This window comes from Sciurus vulgaris (genome assembly GCF_902686455.1).
Source record: "Sciurus vulgaris genome assembly, chromosome: 6".
NCBI classification, from domain to species: Eukaryota; Metazoa; Chordata; class Mammalia; order Rodentia; family Sciuridae; genus Sciurus; species Sciurus vulgaris.
The window spans coordinates 104,573,970-104,590,369 of record NC_136466.1 but is presented as its reverse complement, the minus strand read 5'-3'; the positions used below and the strand labels follow the sequence as shown (position 1 = coordinate 104,590,369).

General features: G+C 33.7%; 1 protein-coding gene across 5 annotated transcripts in view; it reads right to left on the bottom strand.

The window, feature by feature from the left end:
* Positions 1-938: 938 nt before the first annotated feature.
* The window catches only part of SSBP2 (single stranded DNA binding protein 2), a 360,390-nt gene continuing 344,928 nt past the window's right edge, over positions 939-16,400 (bottom strand). For 4 of the 5 annotated variants that reach the window (XM_079145558.1, XM_079145556.1, XM_079145557.1 and 1 more), the window contains 3 exons: positions 16,145-16,173; positions 9,565-9,663; positions 939-1,528 (listed from right to left, as the gene is read on the bottom strand). In XM_079145558.1, coding sequence (XP_079001684.1) covers positions 1,499-1,528; positions 9,565-9,663; positions 16,145-16,173 — 158 coding nt within the window. In that variant the 3' untranslated portion in view covers positions 939-1,498. The remainder of the gene's footprint in view (positions 1,529-9,564; positions 9,664-16,144; positions 16,174-16,400) is intronic. The other variant, XM_079145559.1, reaches the window with a different exon arrangement.

The following is a 16,400-nucleotide window of genomic DNA, read 5'->3' as shown; positions in this document are numbered from 1 at the left end:
GCTTGCATGTATAATAAACACAACTCGAAAAGATCTGGAAAGTGTAACAGAAAATGGTGCTTTCAAAAGGGAAATAATTTTTGTTTTCAATATTTCCTCACTCTCTACTTTTACTGAACTGTTAGTCACACAATATAGATTTAATCCACTGAAGACAATAGCCAGATTGGCCCATAATCAGTGTAAACGATTGACCAATCATCAATCAATATTACTGTAGTAATTTTGTAAGCAAAGTGTTACTACAAATGGTTTGCTTCAGAATACAAGAACTCTGTACCAGGAATAGAGCAGGGGCGGCAGAAGTGACTGATGCCAGTCCATTCTGCTGATAGCAAGCAAGAAGTGGCTCAAAAAGTAGCACTCCAGAAGTCCTCAGCTGTTCTAATAGCTCTTTTCTCCCTTGAATTTAAAGTCTCAATCGTTTCAGTGTGTGTGCTTGTAATGTCTATGTGGATGTGTTCACAGGAAGTCTGAGTAAAAACCAGGTACCATTTCACACTGGTAAGTTATTAAAAATTTACCTCTATTATGCCTGGTAAGAAGTGACAAATCCAAGCAAATGGTTTTATTATCACTTCTAGGCTTTATCATGTTAAAGAGATAAATGTTGATAAAATATGACAACCCCTGTCACTTTATTGCTATGGTCTAGGTAATTTGAGCTAATTAATGATTTCTTTATCATCTAACATCTTGACAAACAGATCAAGAACTCCATTTAAAGCAGTTATTGCAGAAATATACTGTGTGAGGCCCCAGTTAAGCTTTTGTTGATTTTAAGTGTATTTCTCAAATAAAAAAATACAAAAATACTTTTCACTGAATGTAACTGAGAAATTGTTTGATTTGACATAGGATGAAGACACACTTTCATTTGAGACAGTACACTTTGGGATTCACAGGATAACTTGCATGAGACACAATTTAATGAAAGCTCTCAAATAAGCAATTTTATTCCTATCCATGATTGCAGACATTTACAAAACCATAACATCTGAGTTCACCTTAAAAAATAACTTATATAAAGCAGTGATATACACAGCACAAAATAGTTCAGGGAAGGGGCAGGAGCAACTTTTAATAATTAAAATGTAAACGTGAAAAAAAGGATGGAATAAAAGTCCCTACTTACTTCTACTTAAGATGTCATGTGATAATATTTTACAATGTCCCGTGGGTCAATGCATGTATGCGTATATGTCCATATAACATATGCATATACGATACATTCTCTTTCCCACACATATACATACACAGATAATTATTTGCAGTTCAGTTTAGGGCAATTCTAATGTGCCGCTCCGTACAGTTGTTTGGGTCGCGTTTGGACCTGCTTTCTTCACAAAATAGGGGAGAGAGCAGGAAATAAAAAGATTGGTTTGATGTGGCCGAGATTCCTTTGTTTAACTGTACACTGTGATGAATAATTTTCTTCCGTAGTAGTTCTGTGAAGGGCTGACTCACTGTGGTTTTCATGAGGAGACTTGGTAATGGATCACACACTCATTGTCATGCTAGGGGAGTACTAGAAAGAAAGAAGAATCCATATTTCAATGGCAATTTTCTTATGATCGTTCATGCTTAAGCTTTTTACCCTACACAACATAAAAATAAGTAACTATAAAAAGAGTAAGTTTATATAGCCTTAATTCTAAATTTTTTAATATTTCCTCTAGAAAGTAATTGGTCCAATTTTCTCCCAGACCCAGGAGGCTGATAATCCAGTCCCTCAGCCTTCTCCTTCCAGACAGATTTACTTTTTGTTGGCACTTGTTACAACTTGGGTAACCAGTACAAGGTGGATCATAACAAAATAAGTATGGGGACTCGTCTTTGCTATCTACCGGCTGTGTGAACAGGGGGATTACTTAACCTCTCTTAACTTTAGTTTCCTTACCTGTAAAATGGGTTTAATAGTATTATCTAGGAGTTTTGAGAAGATTAAATATAAGGTCCTTAAAACTATGTATCTTATTGGCTACTTAAAAAATGCTCATTAAATGCTAGGTGAATAGTGGAGGGAAACTAAACCAAACCAACTCCCAGCCAGCCCTAGGTTCTCATTAAAGCATTTAAAATACTTTTAAAGGGAGTCTGCTTTAGACTTTATCACATAACCCTCTTCCCTTAATATGACTCCAATCTCAACCCACAATCATGTGGGTGACAGTAGGGGCTCAGTTGCTGCATGCTTGTTTGGCACTCTGATTCCCTAGACAAGGGATTCAAGATGAGGCTTTCACAAATGTGCAAAAAGTGGCCTCAAAAATGATTTAGAAAGGAAGGAGAGCAATTATTTTGTTAATTATGCCAATCTACCTTCATGAGGGACAGACTGTGACAAAAAAGTTCCAGAACAGCACTGTTCAGGAAAATTTTCTTCAGTGACAGACCTGTCCTAGAATCTGTGCTGAACAACACAGAAGCCACTGCCACAGGTGGCTACTAAGCACAAGAAATGTTGCCAGTGCAACTGAGAAGTGAAAAGTTTTAATGTTTCAATTTTCATTTATTTAAATTTAAGTATCTACATGCTGTTAGTGGTCACCACTTTGAACAATTGTTCTGAATTGGCTGAATTGCGGGGAGAGGCAGCTAATCTCACATAGTACTGGTCTCTAGATAAAAAAGCTTGGACCCTGAAATATTTTAAGTGTTTTATTGAAAATCTGTAAGGATCAAGGCAAAAGGTGATTTCTTTCAACATGCTACTAATGGTTGTGCCTCATGAAGAGGCAGATGAAGTCTAAGGGATTGGTACCAGGCTGCTGGGACTTAACCAGGAACAGTGAGGCTCCTGGGGAGAGAACATGACTTTTTAGAAAGGTGGCAGAGAACAGAATGAATAGGGCTGCTGAAACCAGTAAAGAGGTATGATGTATGTACTGAGGTATGATGTGTGTACTGAGGTATGATGTGTGTACTAAGGATGAACCAAAGTAAGAAGGAAGGATTTTCACAGGAGGGCAAAGGGTGATCATGGCTCAGGTGGCAGACCTCTGAGCCACAAGTCCCTAGGGCTCAAATAAAAAGCACATTGTTCCTGAGTAAAGATGGGAATGAGCTGGAAAAAGGGTCCACTGGGCCATGGGGGAGAATGTTAATCCTTCAAACATGGACCACATCAAGGAAAATTTACTTGTTAATCATTTAATAGACTGAAGTCTTGTTTCAGTACAAGAAAGTGAAGTCACACAGTTAACTGACTCCAATGTTGGATAATAGTACATACAGGGTGATAAAAAGGGGATACTGCCAGAGAAGGGAAAGATCCATCACATGGACAAACATCTCTCCCTTTATTCTTGATCATGGCAGCAAAAAGCAAAGCTAAATAAAACCAAACAAACATGGAAACATTCTTAGACCAGGGCAGCTGATGGAGCACACCTGACTCTGATCCAGAATGAGAATATGTCCCATTTCATCACAGGGTACCATGCATAGTCTTGCAAGATATATCCTCGAGCTTCAATTACTTATCTACAACCTTTGACTACACAGAATTATATTTTGTAGTTTATTTTCAAGGGAAAAGAATAAATAATAGTAAATGGATGTCAAGGTTTTATTTTTTAATTTTTTTAAATTTATTTTTATTGTAAACAAATGGGATACATGTTGTTTCTGTTTGTACATGAAGTAAAGGCATACCATTTGTGTAATCATACATCTACATAGGGTAATGGTGTTTAATCCACTCTGTTATCTTTTCCTTCCCCCCACCCCTCCCACCCCTCTTTTCCCTCTATACAGTCCCTCCTTCCTCCAAGATTTTATTAGAAGTAGAAAAAAAAATGAGAATATGGCAAAATGGACACTAAGAAATTTAATCCGTGCATTCCACAGGACCATTATTTACAATCAGAACCATTGATCAAATCAGTGCTGTCCAGTAGCACTTTCTATGATGATGGAAATGTCCTACTGTGCTGCTCAGCACAACAGCCACCAGCAACACGTGGCTACTGAGCTCTTGAAATGAATTTAGTGCAATATAGGAACTGAAAATTCAGCTGTATTTAATTTTAGTTAATTTAAATTTAAATAGCACAGTTAGGCCATTGATAATTATTTTAAAATATAGATTTTATTGAGTACGCTATGCCAATAATCTAAATCAGTAAGTTACTAAAACATTTCAGAAAGGGCCTCAAAGGAAATGTTTGAAAAATTCCTGGATAAATGATAGTTAACTACAGAGACCATCTCATTGAATGCACATTCTGAATAAGCAGGATTTTAAAAGTTTGTGTCCTTTTTCCATAGTACTCCAGTTCATTTGTACATCATGTAACAGTGGGGAATATTCTTAAAATATCTAGTAGTCCTCATCCTAACACACATTTTGTTAAGAGATGTACATATGTAAACATACACACATGCACATACACGGTTATCAAGTATTTTTACTGGCTGCTACCATCCTGTAATAAACACCAGTAACTGTTAACGTTTTTAACCCATGACATTTCAAATGTCTCTAGCAAATCTTATACAAAAATGATAATGTGTTACTAATTCATTGGGAAGTTAAAAGAAATAGGTTTTCTCAGGGAGGAAACTGTGAGAAAATGAAGTACAATATTAAATAGAGAAAAGAAGGAACACACTTAGTCAGAAAGGATGAAATCATTAGCTCCAAGAAATAACACGCAGAAAAATTATCAAGCATCTAGTAAAGTGTAATTTTTGAGTAGTATGAATAACTGTAGAATGATGTGCTAATCATATTTGGTACAGGAGATAGGATGTATTAATGGCTGAGTGTCTACATAAACAAAGTGCTATTTGTACTTCTAAGGTAGACTGCTCATTCTTTAGCTGCCTTTACTGACACCCTTTCAACTAAATGAAATTAAGGGGAAATCACAAAATTTCTAGGAAAACTAATAGAATATGAAAGCAAAAAGAACTTTTTCTATTGATTACTGTTCTTCAAGGTCCTAGAGAAGAAGCTTGTGTTTTTCCAGAAGAAAAGGAAAAGTAGTGTTAAATGGGGTATCATATTTGGAGACATAAAATATTCATGGTATACTGTACTGTGACCACACTTCAATGTTTCTATTGTACTGCTCCATCAATATGTGATGCCAAATTGTAATGTTTGTAGCAAAATGCTATGATATCAGGTTGCCCTGTTTCAAAATTATTCTGAGTATTGTCCACAGAGGATAAAAAGGCTCTTCCAAAGCTGTGAACAATATTACTGTTTGATTTAGCAAAAAATAAAACCTAAAGATATTATTTTAAGCATATACCAACTTATTTTACCTTAACTTCATTTTGAAATAGCATTTTTTGGCATGAACTTGTGAATTTTCCATTGTTACATACCTAGTTCATGTACCACTGAATCCATCAGAGATATTCACTAAATCTGTGAGCAATGTCTATACATTCCTGATTATTTATTTCAAGATCTCACTTTAGATCTTTCTATATTCCTATATCTCAGTTTCTATATAATATTTTTATTTTATTAATAAGAAATAAGGAATAGTTCTGCTACTCTGATATAAACTAAAGAAATATAAATTTAGTGGTTATGTGACTACATGAAAAATGCGAGTTGATGTGATTTCTTTATGGTAACAAAATAGTCAAAGGGGGGTATGGGCAATAGATGATCTACCACCTTGTTTATAATTTCTATTAGATAGTATGGTTTTAATATCATGCTTACTAAACTGATTATAGATCAATTCCACAGGGAAATATTTTTCTAAATTAATTCAGAAAAGTAATCTATTGCTTTCTCCACTTGGAAATCATGGAAAACTTTTTTGAATTATGTCTTTTCATATTCTGTACCTTCAAAACCAAACATTTTACAGTTTGAACACTAGGGGGCATCTTTGTTTCTTGAAATAGAACCTTGTTTGTGACTAAAAAAAAGAATGAGAGACTGAATAGTGAAATATTTTTTGATTCCCATTTTGCTCTGTCAAGCATGTTGGCACTGCAAGATTTATGACTTTGGTTGGACATTTTTGTTTCTATATTATTAAATGAAGTAGCATGTGTGAAGTGAGTAGGATAATATCTCTTATGTAATAAGCACTCAATAGGTGAATGTTCCCTACCAAGCCTCTTCTGTGCTCAGAGTAAAAAGGTCACAAGACTTCAAAAAGCAGAGTGCTAAAAAATATGTGCTTTTAGGATTATGTGCATTAAAAAGACTAGAATTTTCATATTCATTTATTGGGAACTGTTTTATTTTTGCATTTATTAAACAGTTCTATATTCCTTGATTATAGTAAAGGTAACTTATTGGAGATAACTAGCTTATTTACTTCCTTAACACCTAAAATTTGCCAGCACTAAATCTCTTTTTTTCTTCCTCTCTCCTCTCTTATGCTTGATCTCATTTAAAAAGTCTAAGCAAAAACATGTGGTAATGTGATAAAGAAAGCCACAGATAATAGTGACACCACCCATTAAAAGTCAACTCTCCTCACTAGATAGACAAAAGGATGGAATAGCCAGTGTGGAGCTGCTTCTTGATTGTGCTACCCTCCAGGGTGTGGTGCTGTGTCTTGGTCCACCATCCAATTATTTTTCCTTTTGGGACTATTCTTTTGGGGACAGGAGGGAGGAAGGAGAAAGCAGTAAACTTTTGTTTTCTAACTCTGTCAGTAGTATAGTATTGAACCTTCTTGAGTTCAGAGGCTGTGAGGCTGGGCCAAGGGTCAGGGATGGGAAAAGCCCTGCTCCAGCTACTGTCCTTTCTAAATGCACAGATTTACAACAATCTGTGGTTTTGCAAGGACATAATCTGGGTTGGATTAAAGGGCAAGGCTGGTGTATAAAAAATTCTTTAAATTCTATTATATTTGATTCTTTGCTTCCCATGAAGAACTTTCTGATGTCAATTTTGAATTGGTACCCCTCTTCTGACTGTTAAACAAAGCAGCATTCATCAGTGATAAATATGGGAAGGATGGAGAGAAAGGGTTCCTCTTGTTTCTTCCCATAAATTAAAGCCATGTAGAATCTTTTTCAAAAGTTTTTTTTCAATCCCAAATTAATCTATCCTCTTTACATTTAAAACACCTGGCTTATGTCTACTTACCATATTTATTTTTAAAATTTTACTTTTTAAATGGACACATAAAAATACATATTTATGGAGTACAACATGATTTTTTGATACATATGTGCATTGTATAATGTTCAAATCTGGATAAACATAGCCATATTCTCTAACATTGCATTTCTTTGTGGTGAAGACATTAAAAGTTCTTCCTTCTAGTTTTTTGAAATACATAGTGCATTTTAATTACCTACAGTCACCCTACTATACAATAGCACAACAGAACCCACTTATCCCAATGGTAACTCAGTCTTTCCCCATATTCTCCTCACCTTTTGGTAATCAACACTCTATTCTCATGTTCTATGAGATGAACTTTTTTTGATTCTACATATAAGCACAATCATGCCTGATTTTTCTTTGTCTGCCTTCTTTTAGTATCCTCCAGTTCCATCCATGTCACAAAAGAGAGAATTTCATCCTTTTTTACAACTGAATAGTGTTCTATTACATGTATATACCACATTTTCTTCATCCAATCATCAGTCTTAGGTTGATTCCATTTCTTGATTATTATGAATAGTGTGTTAGAGCATTTATTAATTTGGCATGTTTTAGTTATGTAAGCATCTATTTTTCTTATTAGATTGTATTCTTTGAGGATGAGTATATATTTATCTCAGAAGACCTCATCTTTATCCTAGTGCTTTCCATTTAGCAAGCTCAATTAATTTTGAATTGCATTGATATCATAAACCTCATTAGATTATACCATGTTACTGTAGGAAGAATTAAAAGAATAGGAAAGAAAAAGTCTTTAATTAGATAAAGTGAACATAGGAAAAAGACTAATTCATTCATAGTTCTGAAGTAAACCAGTGAAAGAACCAGGATCTAGAAAATAATTTCTATAATTCTGAGGCATTATGACTTAAAATTGTTTCTCCTATTTTTCCTGTATCCCCATCAAGGAAAGCTAAGATTTTGATTTTTTAATATAAATTTATACATATATATGTATACACACATATATGGAATACGCACACACACACACACGTCATGTAAATAAAACAAACTAAAAATCAGCACTTTTTTTTCTAATTTTAACAGAAACGAAACCTAAAAGCAGGGGAAGTCTTGTCCCATGAGAGGCTATAGTTTGAGATCAAGAAGTAAAAGAATCTACAGAACCTATATCTTAGTTTCCATTTGGGGAAAGAACCAGTCTGTGCAAAAGTAGATATGCTATTAGTCACCTCTTCAAAATCTGATGGTATTACCTTTGGTAAAGGCTAAGTTGGGCAAAATGGGGTTGCTGTCTCTTCTCATTCTGTCTGCATCTTGGTAGGTCCTCCATAATAAATTTTAATGATAGTAATGCATTTGGGAGGGGGAATAGATCCTATAAAGATGAAATTCACTTAGGTTTTGAAATTTTTCATACTATATTCCAATTTAATGGTTCTTAGTAGAAAATATATATTAGCATCCCTAGCACAACCTTTTCATTCTAGTATGACCCAACCTACTCTTGGAAATTCTGATTCACGAGGCCTAGGGAGTGTTCTGGAAAGCTATATTTTGTAAAACCCTGAAAGTGTTTTTTTCTTTTTTCTTTCCATTACTGGGAATTGAATCTAGCATCTCACATGTGCTAGGCAAGTACTTTACCAGCGAGCTACATCCCCAGTACAAATATAATGGAAATGTTTGCTTTGTTTTATTTGTTCATCTATTTGCTTTTTAATGGGGTTTCACTATGTTGCCCAGGTTGACCTCAAACTCGCCTGCATCAGCTGCCAGAGTAGCTGGGATTATAGACATATGCCATGGCACCCAGCTTGAAATCATGGTTTAAAAATCTTTGCAAACTCCTTAAGAAAAAGCACCATCTTGTCTTTTTGGTCTTTCTGGAGCCTAGGATATTACCTTGGCACATGGTGAATGCTCAGAAATTGTCTGTTAAATGAACAAATGATTTTGAATACTTCACTTTTTGATTCTGTCTATTTCTACAGAGATATGGAAGAATACTGCTTTTGTTTAACATTGTAATCACACTCAAAAATTAAGTATCCAGTTCGGGTTAACAGATCACCAATATGGCCTCCAGTCTGATGAGGTCTGATGATGAAGCAACAACATACTTATAGATAATTTTCACAACTTTAAGGACAGCACTGAGAATAGATCTATTTTTTTCAGCAAATATTTTAGTAACATGTTAAGTTGTAAGAAGCATCAAGTAGGCAAGCTGTTTCCATTTTGATTATTCATAGTAGGTGTTCTGAGAAAATTAGTATTATGGTTTTGTAACTATGTACATAGAATAGGAGAGTAAAAGATAAAAAGTTTATGTAAAAAATTTTAAAGGAATTCTACTTTTAAGTTTCCTACAACTTTTTTAAAGATCAATCTATTGAATTCAGACAAACACCAATAATAATGACTTTCTGCATTTATTCTAATAGAAGAGCTTCAGACATAAAATCCAGATATAATAATATGGTCAAGGGAATACTTACACTCTCACTCTGAAAAGGATTTAAGAAATTTCCCCCCATTTCACCATCATCCCTTGGAGTGCTCGGTTGATTACTCAGGCTCATATTATTGGGAGAATTCTGTAAACAAGATTTAGAAAACAAGGCATTGTTGAAGGTTTTAATTTCCCTCTTGCATTGTACTGTTTCAAAAATTGAATCTACAGCAGCATCTCTAAGGACAAAGCAGACTTATAATTTTAATCTTAGACTTCTACCATGTAGGCTAGTTCATTCTTTGCACCTTGGCAAGTACTAATATTCTCCCAAATGAAAATTTAAAAACAAACAAACAAAAAAAAACCCCAAAATAAATGACAACAACTATTTTCTTAGCCTCAGAATCAATATTTATTCAATTTTCCACCCTCAGTTTATAGAGTTCCTAGAACTCTGGAGAGTTTTAAAAATGTTCCCAGCAGGGGTACGGTGAAAACAGTGCACTCACAGATAAGCATGGTGGAATGACAATTCCCTTAGTAATATCGCTAATCAAACTTTGAAAGGTCACTGCTGTAATAAGCATACACTTTAATTCTACATGCAGTTTACAGATACTATTCAAACCATAAGGAAGAAAGGAAGATAGTTAAGAACTATAGTTAAAAACAAGAAACACCTTAGGACTTGAGAATTAATTGTGTGTCTTTAGAGGAAAATAAGGCTGAAAAGTAAACTGCTTTTGAGTTTTTTCTTCTCATTAGTTTAAATTTACTTGAAACTTTCTTCTAAGATAAAATGGCTGCTATTAGCAATTTAATCAAACATGAAGTTAGTAGTACATTGCTTCTTATTCTATTTAAATTTATTAGTCTCATTATTACTGTGCAATTTGAGCCATGAAAGAATATCTGATACTCCACTTCAATAGGAAAGATAGAATTACAATGGCATATAAATCATGTTTACTCAGTATTACAACTGTGACCCAAGGGACTCCTTTCAAGGTGCAATTTACTAACTTATTAAAAAAACTTCAGTGTTAAACATTTTTATTTACTATTTAAAATCGAAGAACAATTTTAGGTTTTTTTCCTAGGCCACTGCCATTTTATATTCTGTTTCAGAATAAGTTTTTATATTTTTTTAAAGAAAATTGCTCAGAGGATTTCGATTTAACTAAAAAAAGGTATATCACAAACATTAAAATTTCATGAATGAGTTATTCCCAGAAGAACAAGTACTTTATAAGAATATGGTTAAACTGTAAAGCAGAGGCAGGTAGATGAGCTGATGGAAATACAGCTTGTATCTTGTCTTGCTGTGCACCCCACAGGGAGGATCTAAGAACAAGGATCCTCTGAAGTCCATAGGATCTCTATATATCAACGAGCCCCAAGGGCTTGGCAACCGTACTTTTATAGCATAAAGAAGTTTTTTTTTTTTGACAATTTTTTTTTCTGAAAGTGTTACACAAGCATATAGAAAATTAACTGTCCTTTGAAATCAATGTGGGTAACTTTAAAAATTTAAGTAAAATGTAACTAATTGCATCATTTTACAATCCATTGTTATTAATCAAATAATATATTTGCTTGAAAACAGGAATATAATGTTGACTTAGCTCGAAAAGGAAACTAGACTTATATAAGTATTGTAAGAGTTACCCCAAATCTGTCTTTTTTGGCAGCCAGATTTCTGTCATTTTACACCTAATAGAGAAATTGCTAATATTGGAATAAAAATTAATCTAACAAACATTTGAGAAAATTTAAGGTTGCACCTGGAAGTTGTATACTTTTACACATTGTCAAATAAATATATGAAATGAGCCATCTGCAGTCTTGTGTGACATCAGACTTCCAGCAGCACATGAGATGCCTTGAAGGAGCAGGGCAGTCCTGATTAGTTGTGTGCTTCAGGTCTCTGTTGTATTTTTGTGATATATCATCTCTTTATTTATAATTTGAAATTAAGCTAACCGCAATTATGATTCCTGAGTCAAAGTGCTGATTTTAAATATTTAGAATTTGAGTGTTAACATTGCATTTTCAATAGTTAAATACTTACAAAATACTTCCAGGGTTACTACTCCTGTTTTCCATGCTCTTCTGATGGCTCAGCCTTACATTCTTTTATTTTGGAAAGGGGAAGGGGATAATATATAAGGATGTTGAGAGGAACACTTAAAGGACATAATCTATAAAACTAAGATAATATTATTTCTGAAATTTAGTCCTATTCAGCTCACTGGACCACATTTGAAAAACATTGAAGTAATAAGGACAAAATGTTGTTTTGTTTTGTTTTGACCTGAAGTAATCTTTACAAAATGTTGTGAAAGCAACAGAAGTTTCTCAATGGGGAGTCTTAAGGAAACTATGCTGTCCTCAGTCATTGAGTGATGTGATGAAGAGACAGGCTAAAGAGCATATTCAAGATTGGCATGTGAGGAACAGCTAAGACAGTGAGTGGTACTGAAACCCAGCTCAGGACTGGTGATGATGGCAGGTGGCAAGAAACTGTGCACACATCATCTAACTGTGGTCACATTTGTGTGCTGTGTCTCCAGTGGACTTCATAATCAAGGCAAGAATATGCGCAAAAAGAATTAGGTTGGTAAGAAAGGCAGTACAATCATTTGAGAATATAATTAGAGAATAGGGAGCAGAGAATAATAATGGTAAAGATTATTTTTAGTTATAATAGTCACATTAGTTAAATTTCTTATTTCAGTTGATGTGTGCTTTATTTTGTACTTATGCTTTAGAATTTAGCTTGATAAAATATGGTTAGGATTTATTAGTTCCATCTTTGAAATATTTATTACATTCTCCTTTATCCTTTTCTTACTCGGCAGTTTTTCTCTTACCAAAGCTATGATGTTATATAGGAATGTGTATATGTGTATGATACACATAAATAATATACCACACACATAACTTCCTCTGAATGCCATTTTATCTCTTTAGACTCTCTGGTCTAAAATTTTACCTTGTGTTTTTTCATATCCTTTCTTAGTTTTTGTGCCTTCTTCCATCCTCAAAAATTGTTCTAAACTCTTTAAAATTTGATTTTTTTCAAATTAAAATGTAGGTTCTTATAGAAACTTTGTCTCTACTTTTAATTAAAATAAAATAATATTGACATTAAGGTCTTAGGAAGTCGATTTTGAATTGATTTCTCACAGGCTGCCAATAATGAGCTTTCAGAGTGTTGTTCTGATTCTGCTAGCCCCCAAAAGGACAAACAGCCTATTTTCCCAGTGGGTACAACTGAGCTAGAACTGGGGTCAGCCCCCCGGAGATGATGCTGGAGACCCACCATCCAGGCCCATCTAGCTCTCATGTGCTATCTCTAAATGGAACCAAGTTCTCGAGGTCAGAAATCTACAGGTTCAAAAGACTACTTTGATCATTTACTAAACATGATATGACCATTCCTTTTCATATAATATTTTTACTTTAAATTAAAAAAAATATAAATATGAAATAGCTTAATGTGAACCACAGAATTTCTGTAGGAACTTTCCTTCTAAGAAAACAAATCACATGCTTCTCTCTACCCCTAATCCCTAAAACAATACCAAAGGAAAATATTTTCCTTCAATTGATTAAATAGGTGACATTTTAGTTGCAGAAGGGATCAAAGGAGTTTCACATTTCATTTTTAAAAGACTCCTAAAGACTAATTCTGCATTTTTGAAAACGATGTATACAAATTTTATAGGAAATTTTCAACTAAGAAATAATTTTGAAACTCCTCGTGTGAAGTTTGAATTCATTTGACACTGAAGCAGAGCTGTCAAACTGCAGTTGACAGTGTTTCTAGCCTTTCCCAAAAAACACTGTATTAACTAACAAGAAGACAAATATTTTGTGTCCATATAGTACTTTATAGCCCTTAGCATATGTTCACACTCGGTTTTTGACAATTTTATGACAGGGAATGAACTACATGCTCTATTTTATAGGTAAGGAAACTAAACTTAGGAGAGTTTAAGTAACACATTCCCACCACATATAAGTAGTAGAACCAGTCTTTATTTAGTATTTTTCATTTATCTCACATATAAAATGGATAAAATAGAATATATATAATTTTAAAACTAGATAAAAAGAACTGAAGTAGTAATACAAGCAATGTTTTAAAAGGAAGTAAGAGTTTTTTAAAATGCAATACTGGTGCTTCACAAAATGCAGATTTAACAAGATGTAGCTAGAGACCTGAGAGAAATTATGAACAAAATTACTAAGCAGGAATAGTTTGAGATTATCTTCTGAGTTAATCAATAGAGATTAGGAAAAGAATAGGGTGGAAATGAATGAGACCAGGAAAAAAAAGAGGAAAGAGGAAGGGAAGAGAAAGGATAGTTGTAAATGTGTTGGAAAAGGAAGAAAGATGGGAAAAGTGGAGTTAATGACTGTTCATACTTCAGAGTTAGAGACTGAAAAAATTAGGCTGTGAATGGACAGAAGTAGAGAGAAAAAGGACCGGGAGTGGGGAGTATACAGTATGCACAATGCTGCTTCTGAGAGAAAAGTGACTAGAGTGCACAGACACTACATGGTCCCATCACCCTGAGGCAGCCAGCTCAGACCACAAAGCCAGTGAATCCAGAGTGAGGGCAATGCAGAAATGAGTTGCTCAGGAATTCATTTGAAGGTAAATGCAAATTAACTAGTTATTTCTAGTACATTTATAAGTGACTTGTTTACTATTTGGGGGTAATTCTAATGTTAAGTGTATATGAGCTTCACTTTGTAAATTTTTTCCTGACCCTATTTGTTTGATCTCCCCAGTTACACTGAGTTTCTTCAGATGAGAGACCATATCTTGCTTAGCTTTGGATTTTAAGAACCCAGCAGAATGCCTTGGTGCATTGACATTTACTGAATGAAGGAATTCTTGTCCAGTTGAGGACAGAGAGTATGTTTGTATTTAAAGAAGACTTATATGTCTCTTTAGAGTGTGCAAGGCAACACTAGTACAGAAAAGTACACAATGAATGGCCAGGTAGTGATTGGAAAATAAACAATAAATCATTAGGCAAGGGAATATTCACAATGGGCATAATATAGTGGGAAAACCTTGTGTCTAGGAATAGGAATGGCAAAATAAGAACAGAAGGATGGTAATATATCTGATATGAGGGCAGATTAAATGGCATTGAATTCATCATTATGATGTTTTTAAAATTTTAAAGTGCTTTATAAATTACAAAGTACTTTCCATATAGAATTTTGTTTATATAAATCTAATGTAAAAGTTTATGAGTTATTAGTGGAAATTTTAGGAATGTGGCAGATAGCAATCTAGGTGATACCACTTTTGTATAATTAAGAGTATCTCTAGGTAAGTGAATATGCTTCTCAAATGTGATATTAGAAATTTCACTGGTTACCATAAAGAACAATTCAGCTAACTCAATTGTTAGAATTACCTGAAATGGCCCAATATAGTCATGGTCACCTCACTTGCAAACGCACCTCCCAGACAGAAGGCTCTAATAAAATTATACAGGGAATCTCATTTTGAAAACAGGTTTTCTGAATACTATTTCTCACAAAGATAAGCTAGTACCCAGTACAGATATTTATCTATTTTTAGGGGGAAAAAAAGAGACCTTTTGGATTGTTCCTAAATACAAACATTCATTGTACCTATAGAATTTGTGAGGCCAAGTAGCCAGATAATACAGGTACAAGGTCAGGATTACAATTTAAAACATGTTTTGAGGTTGAAGTTTTAATTCAAACTGTTTTGTAGATCAATCTTATTTTATGTACCTTGTCATTGGAAATTTTATATTATTACACATGAATATAAATTAGAAATAGAATTAAAAGCAAAGTCACCCTTTAATGAATTTTTCTATTTACTGATAAAAAGCAGACTTCTAAGCAAGTCATTCTAGTGCTAGCAATAATTAGTTCTTATCAAGTATTCTAAATATACTTGACTCAGAGAGCTATTTTAAATTCATCATGACCTAAAAAGTATTTAGGCATTATTCTTCAAAAAAAATTAAGGCATTTTAGTAAAGGATTAATTTTAGATCCTCAGACTATTGAAGGAAGAGAAATGCAGACACATACACTTTCCTACTTGTAATATAATTTTCCTCTAATTACTTTCTAACTCTATTTTGGGGACAAGAATAATGATTGCATATATCAACGTTGCCTAATGAAGGTTCGAGAAAGCAACTGAATGTACGAAGGCAATGGCCTTCTAATGTGTATAGCCACTTTTTCAAGTTCACCTCTTCTCATAGTATTTTAAGCACCTTTATGTTTTCAAAATATTATCTAAACACTGTCATTTTACTTTATGAATGTGTAACATCACATTGTGATTAAACTGGTTATTACTGTGTGTAAATTAATCCTGTATAATTGCCCTATATATGAATCTTAGTCTGCTTAGGAACATTCTTAAAAGATTTCTTTTACCCTTTCCCACAAATTATATACGTTAATATTTTAACTGCCAATTAATAATACCTGTACTTCTATTTTCAAACTTTTGTTCAAGAACAAAATTCAGTTACTCTAGTAATCTTTGAATTCTATGTGGAATAAAATGCAGACAAAAAAAATACAGAATACATAGTACTCACCTTGGAAATACTGTCCATATCTCCTGAACCTGAAGGAAAAAAATGAAAAGAAAGTCTTTATTAGGTAAGAGATCATTTATAAATTAAACACTACTGTAAGGCATATCAGCAATATCTGATGGCAAATACAAGAAATTCTACTTCTAGTTCCCTATCATCTTTTTTATTGCAGAATAAATAAAATCATTGTTATTATAGATTCCTGAAAGTACAATACTAGAGAGCTCATTTATATACCTTATTCAGATTGAGCACA